The 23,149-nt window shown below is 42.4% G+C and overlaps 1 protein-coding gene across 1 annotated transcript in view; it reads right to left on the bottom strand.

Moving 5' to 3' along the window:
* The window catches only part of LOC124616119 (glucosidase 2 subunit beta), a 191,908-nt gene that overhangs the window by 10,234 nt on the left and 158,525 nt on the right, over positions 1 to 23,149 (bottom strand). The window contains exons 9-10 of the mRNA XM_047144383.1: positions 12,207 to 12,397; positions 5,933 to 6,076 (exon numbers count right to left, since the gene is read on the bottom strand). Coding sequence (XP_047000339.1) covers positions 5,933 to 6,076; positions 12,207 to 12,397 — 335 coding nt within the window. The remainder of the gene's footprint in view (positions 1 to 5,932; positions 6,077 to 12,206; positions 12,398 to 23,149) is intronic.

The raw sequence follows: 23,149 nt of genomic DNA, 5'->3' as shown, positions 1-23,149 counted from the left end.
AACTGTTCTCGTAGCAGCAACGTAAGAGGAGGTCGTAGCCACAGGATGTAGTCGCTCAAATTTTCTCTTAGCCTCAGTGTATGTCAGTTGGTCCAGGGTCTTATATTCCATGATTTTCCTCTCTTTCTGTAATATTCTGCACTCTGGCGAGCAAGGTGAATGATGCTATCCACTTTGACACAGATGGGGTGGGGGGCATATGGAGTACTGGGATGTGATGGACGTCCACAATCTCGACATGTGGTGCTGGAAGTACAGCTGGAAGTACTTCCAGCACTTAAAGCACTGCATTGGGGAAGGGATATATGGCTTGACGTCACAGTGGTTGTCCATCACCTTGACCTTCTTGGGCAATGTGTCACCCTCGAAGGCGAAGATGAAGGCACCCGGTGACAACCTAATTATCCCTCAGACCCCGATGGACGCACCAGATGAAATGAACACTCGCCGCTCTGAATTGGCGTGCAGCTCATCGTCAAACTGCAGAAGGAGGTCCGTGTGGGATATAATACCCTGGGACCATATTTAAGCTCTTATGGGGCGTGACTGATTATTGGTGACTGATTATTAAAAGTGGTTGCCTTGGCTGGTGGAGTTGGGGAGGGGGTGAGAAATGGTGCAATGAGGGAGGAGCAGAAAGGAGGCAGGTCTTTTGGCAGATGACTCGGTGGTTGCACAACAGTATAAACGGAGTACAGAGGGTAGAGTATAAAGGAGGTACAGAAAGGGTGACAGGAGTCTCCTCTCCCTTATGCTCTATCCTCCGTACTCCTTCCATCTTGCTGGTCACTGAGTCATGTCAAAAGACCTGTCTCTTTCACAATACCCCTTCCTTGCATCCTTCCCTATCCTCTCCCCACCTCCATCAGACTAGGCAATTGCTTTCAATAATCATTCATCAACAATCAGTGTCACCATGGCTACGGGAGGGTGCGTTTGGGTGTGAACATTGTGCTTGAGAGAGTAAGAGTGAAAAGGTAAGTGCATTGTACATAAGAGGTGGGAGAGGGTGGGGGGTAATGAAAAATAGATGGGTAAAACAATGAAAGATGTAGAAAACTAAAATGGAGTGAGGCAAAGAGTAGCTACTGTGAAGAAATGCTGAGACAGAAGAAATTAATGTAAATTAAGGCCAGGTGGGTGGCGAGAAACAAGGACATGATGTAATGCTAGTTCTCACCTGCAGAGTTTTGAGAAACTCGTGTCTGGGGGAAGAATCCAGATGGCACATGTGGTGAAACAGGTACCGAGGTCATAATTGTCATGTTGTAGAGCATGCTCTGCAACAGGATATTGTGAGTTGCCAGTGTACACCCTTTGCTTTTGCCCATACATTCTAATTGACAATTTGGTGGTAATAATACCGATGTAGAAGGCCGAACAGTGTTTATGTATTGGCTAGTATATGACGTGTGTCATTTCGCATGTGGCTCTCCCTTTGATAGTATATGTTTTGCCAATTATAGAGCTACTATCGGTGGTCATAGCAGCGTGCATAGGGGAAGTCTTGCAGCAAGGATGGTCACAGGGGTATGAGCCATACGGTAGGGAGATGGGTGCAAAAGGAACATAGGCTCTGACAAGAATATTATGGAGATTGGGAGGGCGACCGAAAGCTATTCTAGATGTGGTGAGGAAAATTTCAGACAGAATGGATCTCATTTCAGGGCAGGGCATGATTTTAGGAAGTCATAGCCCTGTTGAAGTAGCTGATTAACATATAACCAGGATAATAGTGAGTCACCAATGGCATGCTCTGAAGTTGTTTTCTGGAGGGATCAGCAGCACAAGGATTGGATGTGATGGCCCAGTAAATCTGTTTTTTTTTTTTTTTTTTTAACTAGGCTGGTGGGTAATTATGTGCAGTGAAGGCTAAGGTGGAAACACTAGTGTATTGCTGTAGAGACTCTGCATCTGAACAAATGTGTTTACCTCAGATGCCAAGCCTGTATGGGAGGAAACATTTGACATGGAAAGGACGGCAACTGTCAAAATGTAAGTACTGTTGTTTGTTAGATTTAATTTGGACAGAAGAGAGTAGCTGGCCTTCTGTGGTTACAAGATCGACATCAAGGAAAGTGGCATAGGATTCGAAATAGCACCATGTGAAATTTATTTGGGATAAGGTATTCAGAGATTCCAGGTATTTTACCAGGTCAGCCCCACCATGAGTCCACATGGTAAAGATGACATCAGTGTATGTAAACCAAACCAGGGAAGACTTATGGATCCCAGGAAAGTGCCCTCTAAGTGACTCATGGAAAGGTTTCCAGAGGAAGGAGCCATCCTGGTTCCCATGGTTGTACCTTTCATCTACCAGACCCTACGCTCCTTCTGCACCCATCTCCCTACCCTGTGGCTTGTACCCCTGTGACCATCCCTCCTACAAGACTTATCCTATGTGCCCTCCTACTACCACCCATAGCATCCTTGTAACTGGCAAACATGTACTATCAAAGAGAGAGCCACATGTGAAATGACACACGTCATATACCAGCTGTTACGTAAACACTGTTTGGCCTTCTAGATTGGCATGACTACCACCAAATTATCAATTAAGATGAATGGGCATGGGCTGAGGGGGTATACTGACAACTCGCAATATCCTGTTGCAGGGCATACTCTACAACATGACAATTGCGACCTTGTGTCTGTTACACCACACGTGCCATGTGGATTCTTCCCCCAGACACCAGTTTCTCAGAACTCCGCAGGTGGGAACTAGCACTACAACATGCCCTTGGTTCTCGTCACCCACCTGGCCTTAATTTACTTTAATTTCTTCCGTCTCAGAATTTCTTCACAGTAACTACTCTTTGCCACGCACTGTTTTAGTTTTCTACATCTTTCATTGTCTTACCCGTCTATTTTTCATCGCCCCCTCCCACCTCTGCTATGTACAATGATCTTAGCTTTTCACTCTTATTAACTCATGCATGATGTTTAAGCATGGATCACTGTCTGCATATTACCCTGTCTTCCACCTTTAAGCTTTAAGGTTTTCAAATTTCATCCAATGCAGTCACCAACTATCAGTCTTTCCTTCTCATCCTGTGTGGTAAGTCTCCTTTGACCCACAGTTCTGGATGACTTTCCAGAAATCTGCCCCTTTTCCTTCCCCTTCAACCCATCTGCATTAAGAAGGAGCCACTGGCTCTGAAAGCTTTCCAATTATAACTGTCTCTTATGTGTGTGTTCTGCCACTGCTTGGTGAGCAGATTTTTTATCTATCCAATTAAATTATTTTGACATAACACTGAGATTGTGTTCGCTCCTTTGGAGGAAGGCCGTACAATATTGGAGTGAAGTGCGGAAGGTCAAAGTAGTCTTGAGATTGTGTTTTCATCTCTTGCAGACATATAACAGCTGAGGATTGCGACTGTTGTAACCACTGCAATTCTGCACTATGCAATGTGATATCAGATATATTCCACTGAAGGACATCCATATTTAAGAATGAGAGATGGCAGTTGCATAGGTGCTGATAACCTTAGCAGCTTTCAAGCTTCTGGTTTCATATGCATATGTACTACAGGGTTCAGATGCAGGAAGATTCCGCTCTGCTATTTCTTTAAAGGTAGAGGTTTCCTCACTGAACTGATCAGCTCTCTAAGGTTGGTTGATGAATCATGCCAATGACGTGGGCTTTGGCTGAGTGATGTTACACAGTGTTGCCGTTGAGGAGAATCTCTGAGTCCACGAAGGGGGAAATGCAATTTTCTTTGTCTTCTTAGTTCCTCTGCATTTTTCATGTGTTGCTCCTGACCAGAGGTAAGAAGAAAATCATCTTGGGAATATTCCCTCTCAAATTTACAATCTTCTGTATGGGTCACAAGAGACAATTGCCAGATGATGGTGTGGAAGACTTTCAAATGGCAAGTATTTTCCAAGCAACTGGAAGAAACCTTTCCCTTGCCCAGATCTCCCGTACAACCTGTCCATCAAGGTACTGATTTCATAGGAAGAAGCAACATGGATTCTTCCGCAGCTAATGCAGGGTGGGGAAGAGAGTGTGCACTCTCCATCTACAACTACATCTACTGTCATGGCATAAAATCAGCATTGGCACGCCAGTTAGGAATGATAGGGAAGAGAAGGCTACAAGAAGAAGTCAGCCAATCACACGCTGATTGACCTCCCTTTCATGACAACAATGTGAAGGAGCAGTGGCTCCTAGGTGAGCGCCGCTCCCGACATGGTGGCCCACTTCGATAGCAGCATCAACATTAGCTACTCTGTTAAGAATCTCTATGAAGCACAGACTTGTATTTGTCTATTCTGAAGAAGACTGTTTATTTTGTATGTTACCCTTGCTTGTGATTGAATTGTCTTATTGTAATAAAATGCATTAATACGAGTTATTTTATTGTCTAGTGAACTGAGTATACAGGCATCCTAGTCACAACATGTCCGTGAGGTGCATGGCAGAGGGTATGTCCCATTGTGCCAGTTATTTCAGTTTCACCACCTTCCATTGACTTAGGGAGACTGGAAGAATGAGTGTTTGATTGCCTCTGTGCCTGCTGTAATTATTCTCATCTTATCCTCCTGATCCTTATGTGAGCGATATGTAGGGAGTTGTAGTATATTCCTATAATCATTGTTCAAAGGCGGTTCTTAAAACTTTGTTAGTAGTAGACTTTCTCAGGATAGTTTATGTCTATCTTAAAGAGTGTGCGCCTCTTCAGTATCTCTGTGACACTCTCCCATGGATCAAACATACCTATGGCCATTCATGCTGCCCTTTCCTGTATACGTTCAATATCCCTGTTAGTCCTAAATGATATGGGTCCTATACACTTGGGCAATATTCTAGAACCATTCACATGAGTTATCTGTAAGCAAGCTCCTTTGTAGACTGATTGCACTTCCTCAGTATTCTGTCAATAAACCAAAGTCCAACACCCGCTTTACCCACGAGTGAGGCTATGTGATCACTCCATTTCACATCCCTACAAAGTGTTACACATCTGTGCGAGTTGGCCGATTCCAATTTAACACTAGAAGCAAGTTGCCAGTCTCTGCACCACTTTCAAATTTTATCAAGATCTGACTGACTGTGCACCTCTGCCACAATTTACACATTTGGCTGCATTTTCACAGGACATGTGAGTGTGACTTAAATGTTGACACTGGTAGCAACACATTGGTTTTCAACTCACTTACTCAAAGGTACTAGTAAGAAAGAGATCTTCATATTTTTATTTTTGAAACTGGAGCAACTAATTCAAACAGCATCTCAACCATCTTCACTGAATGAGACATTCCTGTTCTCCCACTAATGTAAATCTCTTGGCTGTCTTGGGGATTAAAAAGGTATCTTTTGTGCTGAGTAGCAAGCTGACTAAAAAGTCATGTAAAATAGGAAAGGAAGAGAGGAAAAATGGGGTCATCAGAAACAGAGCACAAGCCTCGAATTAGCCAAGGGTGAGGAGGAAAGTCAGTCATTTCCTTTTAACCATCCTGGCATTTCTCTGTAGACAAACCATAGAAAGCCTCAATCTGGATGGTCAGACAAGGATTTGAAATGCCTTCTTCTCAATTACAAGTGTAGCATCCGAAGCAAGGCTCCACCCCACTTGGTCACATGAAATATTTTGTGGCTTTAATAGTGTGATCCAACTACAGCCACTAGTGTATTATTAACAGCAGATACATTTAAAGGGCTTCTAAACCATGTTGCATATTGTTATTACCTTGTTAAAAATGCCTGTGTGTTTCCATCAAACAAACTATCCAGATTAAGAAAGATTAAATTCAAATTCATCATGAAAATTTTCATGCAAAACCACATCACTTTGGAACATAACATACCAAAATAACAAATACCATCTATAGTTATTTTTGCAACATTAAAATAAAATGTAAGTAGGTATATCCAGAATTAATTTTTTTTTTGACAATGCAATGTGTAAGGTATCTATGTGCATACCAGAGCAGATCGTTGAGGTCCATTCCAACATGATTGTCCTCGGTCATATAACATGCTTTTATATTTATTTTCTTCTGGACCTGACCACTGATTCCATTGTCCCAATCTTGTTTCAGAACCTCCAGATTTTGAACGCTGAGTAGCCTAAAAAAGATAAATAGGAGTAAAAGTTAACAATAAATTGAACACTTCAATGAATATTAGAGCTACATATGGAGCTTTCTTCTTTGAGGAAAATTGTAAGTATCCGCACACAACATTACAGATCCGGAGAATTCCCACCATTTATTGAGAATTCAAACCATTTATTAGAATCTGGTACAAAATAATGAAGACACCTTAAGGAAAAGAAAATCTTTTGATAACAAATGAAATACAGCAATTAACTGACGAAAGGAGAAAATATAAAAATGCAGCAAATTAACAAAGCAAAAATACAATAAAAACACCTGAAAATGAGGTGTAAAATGGGAAGCAGGAATGGCTATCAGAGAAATGCACTGCTGTAGAGACATGTACAATTATGTGGAAGATAGCTGCTCTCTTTCAAATTCTAAAGGTGGCAGGAGTAAAATACAGGGAGCGAAAGGCTATTTACAATTTGTACAGAAACCAGGTGGCAGTTATAAGAGTCGAGGGGCATGAAATGGAAGCAGTGGTTGGGAAGGGAGTGAGACAGGGTTGTAGCCTGTCCCCGATGTTATTCAATCTGTATATTGAGCAAGCAGTAAAGGAAACAAAAGAAAAATTTGGAGTAGGTATTAAAATCCAGGGAGAAGAAATAAAAACTTTGAGGTTCGCCGATGAGATTGTAATTCTGTCAGAGACAGCAAAGGACTTGGAAGAGCAGTTGAACGGAATGGACAGTGACTTGAAAGGAGGGTATAAGATGAACATCAACAAAAGCAAAACGAGGATAAGGGAATGTAGTCGAATTAAGTCAGGTGATGCTGAGGCAATTAGATTAGGAAATGAGACACTTAAAGTAGTAAAGGGGTTTTGCTATTTGGGGAGCAAAATAACTGATGATGGTCGAAGTAGAGAGGATATAAAATATAGACTGACAATGGCAAGGAAAGCGTTTCTGAAGAAGAGAAATTTGTTAACATCGAGTATAGATTTAAGTGTCAGGAAGTCGTTCTTGAAAGTATTTGTATGGAGTGTAGCCATGTATGGAAGTGAAACATGGACAGTAAATAGTTTGGACAAGAAGAGAATAGAAGCTTTTGAAACGTGGTGCTACAGAAGAATGTTGAAGATTAGGTGGGTAGGTCATGTAACTAATGAGGAGGTATTGAATAGGATTGGGGAGCAGAGAAGTTTGTGGCACAATTTGACTAGAAGAAGGGATCGGTTGGTAGGACATGTCCTGAGGCATCAAGGGATCACCAATTTAGTATTGGAGGGAAGCGTGGAGGGTACAAATCGTAGAGGGAGACCAAGAGATGAATACACTAAGCAGATTCAGAAGGATGTAGGTTGCAGTAGGTACTGGGAGATGAAGAAGCTTGCACAGGATAGATTAGCATGGAGAGCTGCATCAAACCAGTCTCAGGACTGAAGACCGCAACAACAACAGCTGCCACTTACACAAAAAATAAATACACTTCTGGAGACACGAAACCAGTTTTATGAATATTAAGTGCTCAGATGACAAACCAGTTGTAAGCAACAAATGGAAAGCTGAATGTTGGAAGGAATATACAGAATGGCTCTACACAGGAAACAAAGCTGAAGACAATATATGGTAATGAAAGAGGAAGTAGATGAGGAAAAGGTAGGAAGAGATATGATGCTACGAGAAGAATCTGACACACCGCTGAAAGGCCTCAGTAGAAACAAGGTGTATTGTGGCAGGACCAACAATGACAAAACTATTCCACCTAGTATGAAAGATCAGGTATTAATATTACTGACCCTTCAGTTTACTAAGTCATGGTTGCAAAATAACTAACTGGAATTAATTATACAGGAATTGAAAGACTGGTAAAATCTGACCTCAGGTAAGATAAATGGCCAAAAAAATACGTCAATAGAGAACCTACAATTCATTTTAGAAGATAGGCTGAAGAAAGGCAAACCTATGTTTATAGCATTTGTTGATTTGGAGACAGTTTGTGACAGTGTTGACTGGAATAAACTCTTTGGAATTCTTAAGGTAGTAGGAATGAAATACACCAAGTGAGAGGTTACAGAAACCATACTTCAATCAGGAAAGTCGAGGGACATAAAAGGAAGGCAGTAGTTGAGAACAGTGTGAGACAGAGTTGTAGCCTATCCCCATGTTATTTAATGCTTACATTGAGTAAGCAGTAAAAGAGAAATTTGAAAAGGAAATTACAGATCTAGAAAAAGAAATAAAAACTGAGGTTTGCCAATGGCATTCTAATTCTGTGGCATGTGACAAAGGACTTTGAAGCTATACGAACGGGATGGATAGTGTCTTGAAAAGACATTATAATAAATACGAAAATAAACTATGAATGTAAGGGAGTGTAATTTAATTAAATCAGGCAATTCTGAAGTAATCAGAGTAAGGAGACATTTTGAAGACCACAGTGCTTTACTATGCCTAGTCCTGTTGGAGGTGCTATGGCCTTGTCTTCCTCCAGCCTGTGACATGATGACTGTTATTATAACCATCTAATTTTGTTTATAATATCCTCTGTCAGATTCCTGATGGTGGACCAGTCTCAAGCACAAGTGAATAACGAACGACACTGATCAACATTTTTGATACAAAGAATGTGAATGTTGAAACTTCCTTGCAGATTAAATCTTTGTGCCAGATCTGGATTCAAACCCAGGGCCTTTGCCTTTTGTGGGCAAGTGCTCTATCAAATGAGCTACCCAAGCACAACTCATAACCATCCTCACAGCTAAACTTCCACCATAACTCACTGCCTGTCTCTGGTGAAGGTCCAGGTTTTAGTTCCAGTCTGCCAGGAAGTTTCATATCACTGCACACACCACTGTAGAGTGAAACTTCATTCTGGAAATGTAAGTGCTGTTCTTTGTTAAGTTACTGGTGGTGAATTTGAACATGAACTCATTTTTTGTCTTATAGGGCTACTTTTTTTCTTTTTTGCAGCATGCTACCCTCCATCCATGGAAAACCTTGAAAATGCTGTGGCTTAACTAAAACACTCTACAGATTCAAAATATGTACATGCACTTATCACACGAGCCTCAGTCAAAAATCTATTTCCAGATAATGAGGGTGGTTTTGTCAGCAATCCCAACAAGCATGCTCAAACTCACATACTTACGTTGCATTTGTTGCCATTTGCATCTCACATTTGAGAATTCTGGCAACTGTCAGAGTGAGTGCTTGCTGTTCTACATCTGAGAAGGTTTGTGTTAATCAAGAAGGAGAAGGGCCTCAAACCTGTGTAAATAACGCAATTTTTTTTGTTATATATGTGTAGAATTAACTCCAAAATTGCAAACATGGAAACTTATCGTCCTGTAAAGACATGCTAATAACTTTATTTTGGGTGTAAACTTGGTGACTAGAAGAAAAATTGGACCCCCCCCCCCCCCCCCCCCCCAAACTACATACGTCACTCATCATGTATTTTATTCCTGACAAGCTAGTTCAAATAATCAACAATGGACTTATTTTTGTCTGACAAATATTGTATTGAATCACCTTGAAAACTAGGAAAACTGTGCACTATCATAATTTGCCATCCATGATATGGTCTGCATGCCACAGTGAAGAACTGCTGACACCAGTGCCTTCTGAGAATGTGACAAGGAGTCGAGGCAGATACAGTGGCAAACATTGTGTGTTTTGCAGATGATACAACATTGCGCAATACACACCATGACACAACAGAACTGCATCAGGCAACATAGGAAAAACTAGAACTAGTAATGGATTGGTTTTCTTCTAATGAACTCCTGTGTAATCCTGATAAAACACAAGAACTAATTCTGGGTTTAACTACAGCTGTTGAAAGCAAATAAATAAAATTGTTAGGATTACACATTGATCCAAAATTAAACTGGGAGGAACACATTAGCCATATCTGCAAGAGAATAGCAAGAGTGTGTTATCTCATCTGGAGACTGACAGTTGTAGTCACTGATGAGTATCTAAAGGTGGTATATTTTGGCCTCTTTCAGTCACACATTTCCAACGGCATATTGTTATGGGGACATTCTTGCTTTGTCAGTGAAATTCTGAAAATTAAAAAAAAAGTAATCAGAATAATGAGCAAAGTTAAGCCCAAGGAACACTGCCGCCCCCTCTTTATCAAGCACATGATATTAACTGTTGTGAATCTGTACATCTACACAGCACTGCTTTATGTCAAAAGCAACTTAAATGAGTTCGAGACCAGAGAGAACATACATCCCCACAACACCAGAGGCAAAATGGACTTCGACATACCAAGACACAGACTCACAAAGACTGCAAACTCACACAAAATAATGAGTTTAAAACTCTTCAATAAACTTCCAGCATCTGCTTGGTCACTGACCAGTAATATTTTCAAACGTAAGGTTTATGACTGGTTACTCAAACACCCATTTTATAAGGTAACAGAATATTTTGAAATAATTATTGACATTAGTATACAAGAATATTCCAAAAAGAAAAGGAATTAAATTGTAAAAACTTTACTGTAAAGTTATTGTTAATTGTATATTTAATGTTCAGACACCTATTCAGCTGTAAGTGGTCAATGGTGAATAAACTGAATACTGAATACAGGAGGCAGTGAAGGAGATACATAAGCCAACCCATCATTTCAAGGACACTGTGGATCAGATGAACCACCCTTTTTGTCTCAAGGGGATCTCAACACATTTGTTCATTATTTGAATTGTCAAGGCAGCAGGCTCAGCTACCAGCTTTGCATCTGAAAGGACAGAATCTTATTTATCATGACCATGTCATGCAGTCTTTCCTGAATATTTCTCCAAGGAAGGTGAAATGTTTTCTTGTAATGATATTGAGTATATTATGGAAGCTTTTGGCCATGATCTGAGAGTAAATGAGTGGCATCTGGTTCACAGATTCCAACAAATTTCCTTCTGTTCAGGCTGTTTGTGCAATTAATCTGAAAAACACATATGAGAACTTCAAACTGCTACTCACACTTGTCCCATATGGAAAATAGAAATGGTGTATATGTGGAAATTTCAATTCTTCTAAGCATGCAACTTAGGTATACACAGCACAACTGGTGTCTATCCAAGTGAGACAGCAGAGATGGGAAAAATCTCTGTTATGGAGAAAAAAATGGCTTGCTTTAAACAAGCCACTGCCTGGACACAAGACAATGGAGAACACTCCTGATGTTGAAAAATTTATGAAACCAATGGACAAAACTTATGTAGACTCATGTTCTTAATGAGAGAATTTTCCACAGATCAGTGAAGTAATGATAGAAGAAGGAAATTTTGTAGACGCACGAATTAGGGGTTAATGTCGGATTAATAATTCCTTGATTTGTTGAAAGAATGGCATTGCTGTCTTTCAGAAGCGCAAGAAGTTTTTAGGCAACCATAACACATAGAACTAATGTGATATTGTACAAGAACTACTGAAATCGTACTGTCTTATGGTATGCAACATGTCACATAAACTACATCACTTGATGATTAGTCTGAGTTTATCCTTGATAACCTTGGAGCATTAAGAGACAAACATGGAGAACAGTTCCACCAGGACATTTCTTTAACAGAAAATCATTATCAAGGCAAATGGAGTACTGCAGTGTTGTAAGATTACTGCTAGTCCTTACGAAGTAATGTTTCTGTGACCAAGTACTGCTGAAAATATGGGAAAAAGTAGTTACTCATTTCTTTGCTTTGTTTGTATACTGACAGATTTTGTTTGCTGTTTGAAATTGGAAGTCTTGTTGGAAGAGTTTGTCATTTTGCAATATAAATCTAATACATAAGCTACCAAAGTAATTACAAAAACCATTATTACATGAAACCTGGGGGCTGCAGAGAAAGTCTGAAATTAAATCTGGATCCATCGTCTAATCATCTCCTAGAAACAATGTTTATTAATGCTGTAATGAGGAAAAGATGTTTTTTGCTGACCAGCAAAAATATTGTTTATCAAGCATATGAAGCAGTGAAGTGTCTTACATCCACAATGTTCATATTCTACTGCTACTTTAGTGACACAGCAATAAAATCTTGCTATGTGATGAATGTTAAAAGTAATTTATAAATATGTTCCACACAATACTGATTCAGTACAAATCATATTAAAAAAGAATTATAAAATGTAAAATAATAAACTTACATGATCAAATGGACACAGTTTATAAACATATTCAGAATCTGTAAATTCAAAACATTCTCCATCCAATGGAGCGAACTCATCCTCTTCACCATAATCTTTCTCCATGGATTCTTGCAACTGCTTTATTTCACGCTGCACATCCCTTAGGTTACGATCGGCTTCTTCAAACTCTGACCGAGCCCTTGTAGCTTCTACGAACACACACGAAGAAACAACCAACCACTTTAACAACAGCAGTAACAGTTCCAATTATTACATTACATCTACCTGAATAAGAGGGAGAAAATCTCATACTTACAGCACAACTGTTTGCAAATTTAAGAATGTGGACAAACAACACTTACTATACTGATAGCAGAAACAATGGTAACTCCAAGAGACATGTGCTTCATCCCTCAATGGATGCCAAATATTTCTCCAAATAACCAAACAATGGGAAATCCATTATGAAAAGGATAGTTGCTACTCACCATATAGCAAAGATGCTGAGTTGCAGTGAGACACAACAAAAAGACTGTCACACAATAAGCTTTCTGCCAACTAGGCCTTTGTCAAAAATGGATTATACACACACACACACACACACACACACACACACACACACACACACACACACACACACACACACACACACACGAGCGTGCGCGAATACAACTCGCACACACGAGCACAGTCTCTGGCAGCTGATGCGAGACTACGAACAGCAATGCATGATGGGATAGGCAACCGGGTGGGGGTAAGGAAGAGGCTGGGATGGTGAGGGCTGGCAGGATAAGAGTGGGGGACAGTAAAGTGCTGCTGCAGGAGCATGCAGGGATGAGGTGGAGAGAGGGTGGGGCAGCTAGGTGCAGTCGGGAGGTTAGACGGAGGGGGTAAGGGGGAGGGGATAAGTGGGGGGGGGGGGGGGGGAGGTTAGTGGAACAGGAGAGAAGTAGAAAGACTGGAAGCATTGGTGGAATAGAGGGCTGTGTAGTGCTTGAATGTGAACAGGGAAGGAGTTAGACAGGTACGGACAATGACTAACGTAGGTTGAGCCAGAAGGGTTACAGGAATGTAGGATATATTGCAGGGAGAGTTGTAAGGGCAACGACTAATGAAGGTTGAGGCCAGGAGGGTTACAGGATGTAGGACATATTGCAGAACTCTACCTGCAACACATCCTATGGATATTTTGAAGGGAGAGTTCTGCAATATATCCTACGTTCCCATGAACCTCCTGGCCTCAACCTTCATTTGTCATTGTCCTCACCCATCTAGTTCCTTCCCTGTTCCCATTCCAGCACTACACAGCCCTCTGTTCCACCAACACTTCCAGTCTCTCTCCTTCTTCGCTACCCCCGACCCCCACTCCATCTAACATCCCAACTACACCTATTTGCCCCACCCTCTCTCCACCTTGTCCCTGCATGCTCCTGCAGCAGCACTTTACCGTCCCCCACTCTTATCCTGCTACCCCTCACCGCCCCAGCCTCTTCCTAACCCCTACCCGGTTCCCTATCCAATCATGCACTACTGTTTGTAGTCTGGCTTCAGCTGCCAGAGACTATGGTTTTGTGTGTGTGTGTGTGTGTGTGTGTGTGTGTGTGTGTGTGTGTGTGTGTAAAAAAGAATGTGGCTCTGCCAGTAAATACACAACAGGTATCACACTATGTCCCCCTCACCTTGTTGGGAGGGTTATTGTGACAACCACTTTGAAGGTGAACAATGACTACACATACATACCATCAGTTCCAGTAGACAATAATTTAAATTTTACAGTTTTGAACAAACTTTACCCAATAACTCTACAACTTGTTACATAAAATCTTATTTATATTTCTTCAACCTCTCAGTCCACATTTAAGTTGTGCGCTGTTGGTTGCTTATTGCACTGGTAGAATTACAGCATTGTCTGTTTACAAGGGCATGCTGAAAAATAATGTCTCCAAACTTAATGGCTCCAAAAAGAAATTATTAACATTCTACATCTTTATCCTTTACGTCTACATATTTGCAGCCTTCTGCCACTAGAGGGCTGCAAATTGTAGTGTGTAACAAGGCAGTGTGTATGTAACGATGTCGGTGCATGAGAAGCAGTGAGGTGTAATTGAGTTACAAATGCGAACAGTTTGTTCACACATGGAGCACCCTCTCCTTCAGCACAATTCCACACCACATATGGTGCTACAACAATTTGACAAATTGGGTTCACTGGCTTCGATCATCCTCCATAAAGTTCCGACTTAGCACAATGCGATTTTCACCTGTTCCCAAAACTTACAGAATACTTTCAAGAACTTCACTTTGATAGTGATGATGTGGTGCAAGCAGGGTGAGGCTGTCATTCTGTCTGAAAAGTCAAACATTCTATACTGACAGTTTCAACAAACTTGTCTCTTGTTGGGAGAAATTTGTTTGTCACCAGGGTGATGGCTCAAATGGCTCTGAGCACCATGGGACTTAACATCTATGGTCATCAGTCCCCTAGAACTTAGAACTACTTAAACCTAACTAACCTAAGGACATCACACAACACCCAGTCATCACGAGGCAGAGAAAATCCCTGACTCTGCCGGGAATCGATCCCGGGAACCCGGGCGCAGGAAGCGAGAACCAGGGTGACTACAATGATAAATAAATATGGAGACATCAAGAATAAAGATGTAGAATGTCAAACAGTAGAACATCCTGGCTGGAATATCTACAATTATGAAAAGGATAGATCGCTACTCACCGTAAAGATGACACTGACACACTGAGTTGCAGACAGGCACAGAGGAAACACTGTTACACACTGTGCTTTTGGCCAAAGCCTTCTTCAGAAAAGAAAGAAGAACATTCACACAAGCAAGCATACTTCATGTACACATGACCACTACCTCCAGCTGCTCTGGCTGGACTGCAACTGTTGTTCTGAATGAAAGAACCAGTCCTAAGGGGCAGTGAAAGGGGGAGGCATAGGGTACGGGTGAAGGGAGACAAGTGGAGTGTGGACTGAACAGAAGGCAGCAGAACAAGGCTGTCAGACGCAGTGTTGGGCGGCTCTGTGGTGAGTGGGGCACATGAAACAGAAAAGAAGAGGAGCAGAGAATGGAAAAAGATCAGTGTGTACATACGCAGAGAACAGTGTACAATCAGTGTGAGGGGACATGAACCGGGAGGAGGTGATAAGACGAAAGGGGCAGAAACTGTTGATGGAGGGTGTGGGGGCCGTGGGTTATCGTAGGTTGAGGCCAGGATATTTTCAGGAGTGGAGAATGTATTGTACGGACAATGCCCATCTGCGCAGTTCAGAAAAGCTGGTGGAAGAGTGAAGGATCCAGTTGCTCCAGGTAGTGAAGCACACATTGAAGTCAAGCATGTTATATTCAGCTGCATGTTGTGCCACAGGATGGTCCACTTTGCTCTTGGCCACAGTTTGAATGTGGCCATTCACCCTGGTGGACAAGTGGTTTGTAGGCATACTAATACAAAAAGCTGTGCAATTACTGCAGCAGAGCTGGTATATGACATGACTGGTTTTACACGGGGCCTGTTCTCTGATGGGGCAGCATAAGCCTGTGATAGTTCTGGAATAGGAAGTACTAGAGGTGTGGATGGGCAGGTCTTGCACCTAGATCTTCCATAAGGATATGATCCCTCTGTGCTAGGTGCTGGGATTGTGAGTGACATAGGGATGGGCAAGAATGCTGTGGAGGTTGGATGGACAATCACTTTAAACCTTCTTCACGTGGGATGAGGCAGCTAATGTTGATGTGGATGGGGACACGACATCCAACCTCATAAAAGGCTGGGCTGTTGGCACACAGGAAGTGCTGGTTAACATGATTGTGCTCTCCAGCACCTGTTGTCAGCTTTATTTGGCCTACATAGATTTCAAGATCGAGATATATTTCTTAATTTCATCTGAATGAAAGAGGAGATATTTTTGAAGCTGCACAGCATCAATGAAAAAGATTTTTACTGCCAAGATACAAACATGAGACAGGCGATAAACTCAGAGATGAGTACACATATGCTACAAAAAATTTCATAATAGCAAAAACTTCCAGTGTGTAACATACATTTATCTTCAGACATAAACTGGCAGCCAAGTTAAGATTTTTAGGCACTGGGGAAACATTCCAGTCCTTGGCCTTTGCAACAAGAATTGCCAAAAATTAATTATTTATAATAAATAACATTGATTATTGAGATGGAATGTAACATTCTTAGCGTGAACTCACTTAAGATGAACTCTTGGTTAATGCAAAAAAATAAATAAATAGAAAATTTAAACTGGCCCCAGCAGCAATACGTTAGTTCTTATTAGAAGTTATATCTGTTAATACAAATTTCAGTTAAGGTAGATTATAAACTCTTTTTCAGTCCCTAGCATAATTGAATTTCATTCCAACACAAACTTCTGATGTTACACTATTTTAAAGTGTTATTATTTTCCGAAATGAATGCAAGAACTGTAACTACAAAGCTAACTACCCACTGTTGACTCATTTCTGACGTATTGTAGGTCTGCAGCCATGAGTATAACCTCAACAATCAGCACGTACAATTCATTTAAGTAAATTCAATAATGTGTGCATTGACATTTACAAATATATTCGATGCCAGGTGTTCTTTTAGTCATAGCCACACTGAGTTAGCATACTGAATAAAAATCTACAAACAGTAGCACGGGAAACACGGCATGAGGAAACAGGCAACTCTAAATGTACAGGTAAAGCCTAATATTTTTGCTGAAGTGGCCCATGGTACAAAGAAAACAGCAATTACAGAGCAGTTTGGAATTCCAAAATAATTAAGAATTCTGCACCAGGTTCCAGAAACAAATCTAAAATGACTTTGATACATTACTGCTAGAATGGTTCAATCATACTCATGCATTTAACATAGCTTTAAGTGACCCTATGAAGCAAATGAGATTGCCAAAAAAAAAAAAAGGCATTCAAGACTTCAGTTGGTCTGCTGGTTGGCTGTATTAGTTCCAAAAGAGACTTTCAATTTCATCTGTACACATTCTGGTGAAACAAATGAATTTGATGAAGACAGTGCAAACAGCTGGTTACATAAATCAAACTGAGTGAGTGAAAAAGTATGCCTCGTATGATGTGTTCAATATGGATGAAACTGGACTTTTCTACAGGCTTTTTCCAAATCACACCATGAGGATAAAAGGTAATGGTGTCATTGTGGAGCATGAAGCAAACGTGTAACTGTTGCTCTTGTATGTAATGCAGTCAGCAGTGAAGAGTTACATACCTGAGTTATCGGTAAATCCGAGAAACTGGATTGTTTTATAACCATAAATATGGACACTTTACTTCTCATCTACTCTCGCCATTACAAAGCTTGGATTAACGGCACATCATTTCACAAGTGGCTTCTTCATTTCAACAGTTGATTGGTTATTCCAAAACAGACACATTCTTCATAAATGGGACAGATGTACTGCCCACAACATACTGGATCTGCACATAACCAACAAAAAGGTTCAGTTTTTTCCACCAAACATGACAAGGCATCATGGACCAAGGCATCATTTCTCTCATGGAGGGAGCTTATCATAAGCGATTGTATGAACTGCAATTCGTGCAGCTGAAAACAGTACTGCAACCCCAAATTGGAATCTGCTTGGTGCAACAAAAGCCATCGCAGCAGCCTAGAACTACATGTCACCACATCATATGCAGAAGTCCATTAATAGAGGCTAGAGAAATAGCAACATTGAAGATGTCCAGGAGTTAGACGATGCCAGTTCACCTGATGAATGGACAGTTCTGCAAAACACTGCAAATCCTGGGATTAGTTTAGAGGAATTCTCTAGTGCAGACAAAGGCATTGGCATATGTGCTTCTGTGGAATCTGATGTGCCAAAAGCTGTGGCTAGGGTCATAAGAAGAAAGTGAGGTGGGGGAGAATACAGAAGCCATTCCATCTGCTATCAGGAGATGTTTACACCCTTGGACAGTTTAGAATGATTTGCTTCAACATCAGATGTCACTGCTGGGTTTACAGAAGCTACTGTAACAACTAGTTGTGAAATTAAAAGATATTTTCATTCCCATGAACATCAGCGAATCAGGTTTGAATTTTTTCCAAGAAAATAGTGTAATCTGTGAGTACTTGTACTTTTACAGTCACTTTATAGTGTTATAGGTGTACAGTAATGTATACATATTAAAATCTGTGTTCACTTACTATAAGCTCTTGATTTTTTGGTCCCTTTGGATTCATGTTAATGAGATTATACTGTAGTACTTGTATTAAATGAATAAGAATGACCCGGAATCTTACAGAAAACGTAATGTAAAAAAACTTAAAAGGGGCGGATGCGAACCTGCTACCTTCTTCGTCACAACTCACGAGCCCACGACACTATGAACTGTGATACAGCTTCGACACAGCAACCTAGCTTCGGTATATGGCATATACCGCCTAAAGACTGTATCTACATATGTCATTATTTGATATTAAATATGCAAACTGTATTTTGATCTAAATAAACGTTGTGTTGTAGCACTGAAATGGTATACTTCCATAGCACACAAGTTATAACACTAGAAACATCAACTATACCTATCAAGACTTTACCTACCGATACGTTGTTTCCTATCTTTTATTGTAATAAACCATAGCTAAAATGATGCGTTTTAGAGAGATCAATTTTCTGATGCTCTGAAACATTTTAGATTCATACCACATACTCTACGAGGGAGAAAACCCACCAAATATGTTGTTTAATGCCATACAATATGGTGGCTGCTATGTTCTGCGTGCAACGTACAATAATGTCGCATCTCATTGATTACATTCCTCTCCACGAGGCAAAAATCTTGGGTGGTGGTAGGAGGATTGAAGGTGTGTGATGTGAGGTACAGGAAATCTGTCTGTGGACTAGGTCGGGGGACAGTGCCTGTCTGTGAAGGTCTTTGTGAGATCCTGAGCATGAGACTTCTTGTCACTGCAGATATGCTGTACCCGGGTGATGAGGCTGTATGGGAGGGAGTTTAGGATATGGAAGGGATGGCAGGTGCCAAAATGCAGGTACTGTTGGTGCTTGATGTGTTTAATGTGGACAGAGGTGTGGATGGTAGGTGGTCAACGTCCAGGAAGGAAGTACACTGGCTTGAGGAGGACCAGGTGAAGCAATTGGGAGAGAAGGTGTTGAGATTGTGAAGGAATGAAGATAGTCCAGGTCATGGTGATACCATCAATGAATCTGTAGGGATGTTTCTCTACCTAACTTACAAGTTTCACTATGAAATAGTGAAACAAGGTACGGCAGGTGCAGCACAAAGTACAATGTCCACAATCAGTTAAGAAATACTTTTATTTAACAACTACACTATGACAAAAAAACATGAAATAGTTTGAAAATTTACAGATGCTGAAGAAAGTTTTTCACCGATGAGGTAGCACTTGACAAAGGAATGGCAAGGTAGGAAGAGTGGACAATGAGCAAAGTCACAACCTTGTCCCTACATATCACCAGTATGACACAGATATTTTCGGAATTAGTTGTATCTGGCAGAAGACATGATGCAAAACACATATTTACATGCTCCGCTACATAGCAGGCATAAGATGGCATGGTGTAGGTGTGTCATTGAACACCACAGTAAGAGTCTCAGTAAAAAATACATCACCACGTGGAATGACCATTGCAGCATGTGCACAGAGCAGAAGCTAATGTTAATGCTGTGTTGAGAAGGCGATGATAGGGTGTGAGGCTAAATGGGTGGAAGCCAAGGAACTGAGCTATTGTCATGTACCAGTACTCTGTGACTGTAGTATATCTGTTGCCTTAGCAAGCTAAGGACTTTTGGACTTGCTAATACAGATGGCCGAGGGGGCGAGGGTGTGTCGGAAGCCTGGTGGCTCCTTTTGACAGCTGAAAGTGCAAGCACCGGGCATCGTGAGTGTGAACCACTGGTGCCTCTTGTGAGAACAGATTGTGTAGCTCCTGGGTGTGGTACTGGAAATGCTTTAAATAATGCTGTTGAGGAAGTGCATGGGGCGAGATACCCAGCTGTTGACAGTGGCTGAGGCGAAATAGCTGCATTGGACATAGGCTGCAGGAGAGCTAATGGGGCAGGGGCATGAGCATCCTGCACACTGGGGATGCTGCTGCCTGTGTTGTTGACAGATGGTGGATCAGGAGTAGTGTTGGCATAGAATGGTGGGTTTCCCATCGTGTCCTAAGCTGAAGTGAGGCATGTCAGCATCTCAGAGGCTTCGTGGCGGGATTACTTGGCTCAGTGTCGGCAGTGGTGGCACTGTCAGAGGTGCTGGTACTGCCATGAATCTATGGCGTTTTTATGAGGATGGTAATCTGGCTGGGTTGTATGGGATTGAGAAGAGTGTAGGTGGGCTTCAAACCATCGATCAAAATGCTGATACCGATGGGGTGGAAATACAAGGCAGATGTCTCCGAGTCCTGCTTCAGGACCACCATGGTGCTGGTGAGAGGTTGGCCACATGCAAGTTATGCAGTCCTGCAAGCTGGTGATGAACTCAGGGATCACGTCGTGAAATCGCCCGGCGTGGTGAGTGGCTGACCATAAACAAGTTCAGCAGCCAAAATACCAAGATCGCCCATGCAAGTGACGTGGAGGCTGAGACGTACCAGTGACATGGCTATGGTCCAACTGTTAAGGCAGAGGAGGGTGGCCTTCAAGGTACAGTGGATCCATTACACCACGCCACTGGTAGCTTGATGTCAACTGCAGGTCAGTCCTGCAGAGATCTGTCAGCTCGCGAAGAAGGGCAGATGTAAATAAGTGCCATGATATGTAGTGACGTGGCACCAGCAGCCAAAATAGGAATCCACGTGGAGATGAAGGCGGTGGCTACTGTGATGTCAGTGATGTTGGGTATTAGGATTGCAACCAGTCCACTATGGTGAGGAGGTAGTGACACCCATCAGAGGAAAGTAGACAGCAGACACCCATCAGAGGAAAGTAGAGAGCAGACAATGTCCTCATGAATATCAGTGAACTGTTGCCTGGCGACAGGTGTGCTGACAGAGGAGACAGGGGTCAGTTCCTCTGAATACCTGGCCACATGAAATGTTGCATCACCAGAGCAGCGGACATGTGCACAGGGTGCACTGAGCCAGTGGAAATGTTGCACCGGATACTGCTGTCTGAGCCAGGAGCCAACGTGCTTTAAAGATGGAGTGTGGAAGTGATGTACACGCAGACACGGGCGAGTTTCAGGTGATGCTGCTGGATGGTGCTAAATGCCTCATAGTCCAGGGACAAGGCAACAACACAGGTGCGGCTGAGGTAGTCGGCGACAGCGTTGCCCATTCTTGCGATGTGATAGACGGCAGTAGTAAATTCAGAAATTAATGACATCTGCCAGAAGTGATATAGGGAGAACCGCTCAATGTCTTTTGCAAGGTCACATGCTATAGGCTTGTGGTTGGCGAAGACAGTGAAGTGACGGGCCTCCACCAATGCTAGAACGTATTTGATACCCTGTAGATGAAGAGGAGCCCTGTATCATGTGTGCTTCAGTGCCACTGAGTGGCGTTAGCTGGAAAAGAAAGCGAGCACCTGCTAGATGTTGCCAACATGCTGCTGCAGCACAGCACTGAAGGCCATTTGGCTGGGATCGACCACAATGGCAAACAGGACACTGGGGCGTGGGTGGGTGAGAAAGGTAGCACCCCCAAGTCGCACTTGGCAGCAGAGACCCTGTCTTGTATTTACACCATCCACAGCACCGGTTTGTTACCCTCCGTTTTGGTGCCACGAAGGGCAGCAGAGAGCATCTCTTGCATAGCAGCAGCAGTCCTCAGATGGCACATGAGTGGGCAGCAGAGATTGCATGGCCCAGGAATATCACCTCACTGGCACTGAGAATGCACTCTGCTGAGTTGTTGTTGTAGTTGTTGTTGTTGTTGTTGGCGTTCTAGAGACACTCAAACATACTGCAGAGGTTCTTGCGGTGTTTGTGGGCATTGTGGAAAGAATTAGCATGCCATCCAAGTAGGTGAAACATCATGGCAAGCCTTGCAAGGTGCCGTCCCAGAAACACTGCCATCATTACGCAGCATTACAGAGGCCATAGGTCATGAATGCGCTCTCGTAGAGCGCAAATAGTGTGATGACGGCAGTCTTCTGGATATCCTTTGGTGTGACCAGAATCTAGGTGAAAGGTTTGGCATGGCTGATCATGCTAAAAATTGTAGATCCAACCAGCACATTGCTGTAGCTGCGTAGGAGTGGCACTGGATACCAGTCAGGGATGGTACGGGTGTTTTAACTTCCGGTAATCGACGTTTGGGCACCAGGAGCCATCTTTCTTCTTGGCATGTTGAAGGACAGACGCCCACGGGGTCTGTGAAGGATGCAGCATGCCGGCAGCAAGCAGCCCTTCAAACTTGGCCTTGGCAATCTTGAGTTTGTGCGGTCATAGGGGCCATGGCTGGTAGAAGACAGATGGTTGATGGGTGGTGTCGATGTAGTGGACAGTTGAATGGCGGACCTTCTGAGGTGTGCTGGATGGATGTGTGAGAATAGAAAACTGCGCCAAGGCAGTGCATTGGCCGGAATATGCCATCTCCTTCACATAGAAGAAAACAGGGAAATGAGTGGTGCAACTCTTTGATCTCCCGATAGTGCTGTCAATGAGGCGCCAGCTGCTAATGTCAGGAGCAGGCAGTAGTAACTGATGAAGTCGGAAGACACAAATCGCAGAACTGGTGTCAATGAGGAATGGCATGGCAGAGCTAACATCATAGACGAACAGGCACTGGGAGAGCAAGCAACAGCCAGATGCACCTAATCCACTCGGCTGTTGGGATTTGTGTGCTAAGAACAGTGCTCCCTGCAATTTGCAGTGTACAGGCCAAAGCGCACGTGGTACCAGAAGAGGCTGGCTGGATCATGGGAGGGATTGGCGGGTGGCTAGAGCTGGTCCGGTGGTAGCTGTTGCTGGGCCACTGGCTGGGGCTG

This window comes from Schistocerca americana, chromosome 5 (assembly GCF_021461395.2).
Source record: "Schistocerca americana isolate TAMUIC-IGC-003095 chromosome 5, iqSchAmer2.1, whole genome shotgun sequence".
In the NCBI taxonomy this organism is placed as follows: domain Eukaryota; kingdom Metazoa; phylum Arthropoda; class Insecta; order Orthoptera; family Acrididae; genus Schistocerca; species Schistocerca americana.
Note: the sequence above shows the minus strand (reverse complement) of the source record. Positions and strands in the feature narration are given on the sequence as shown.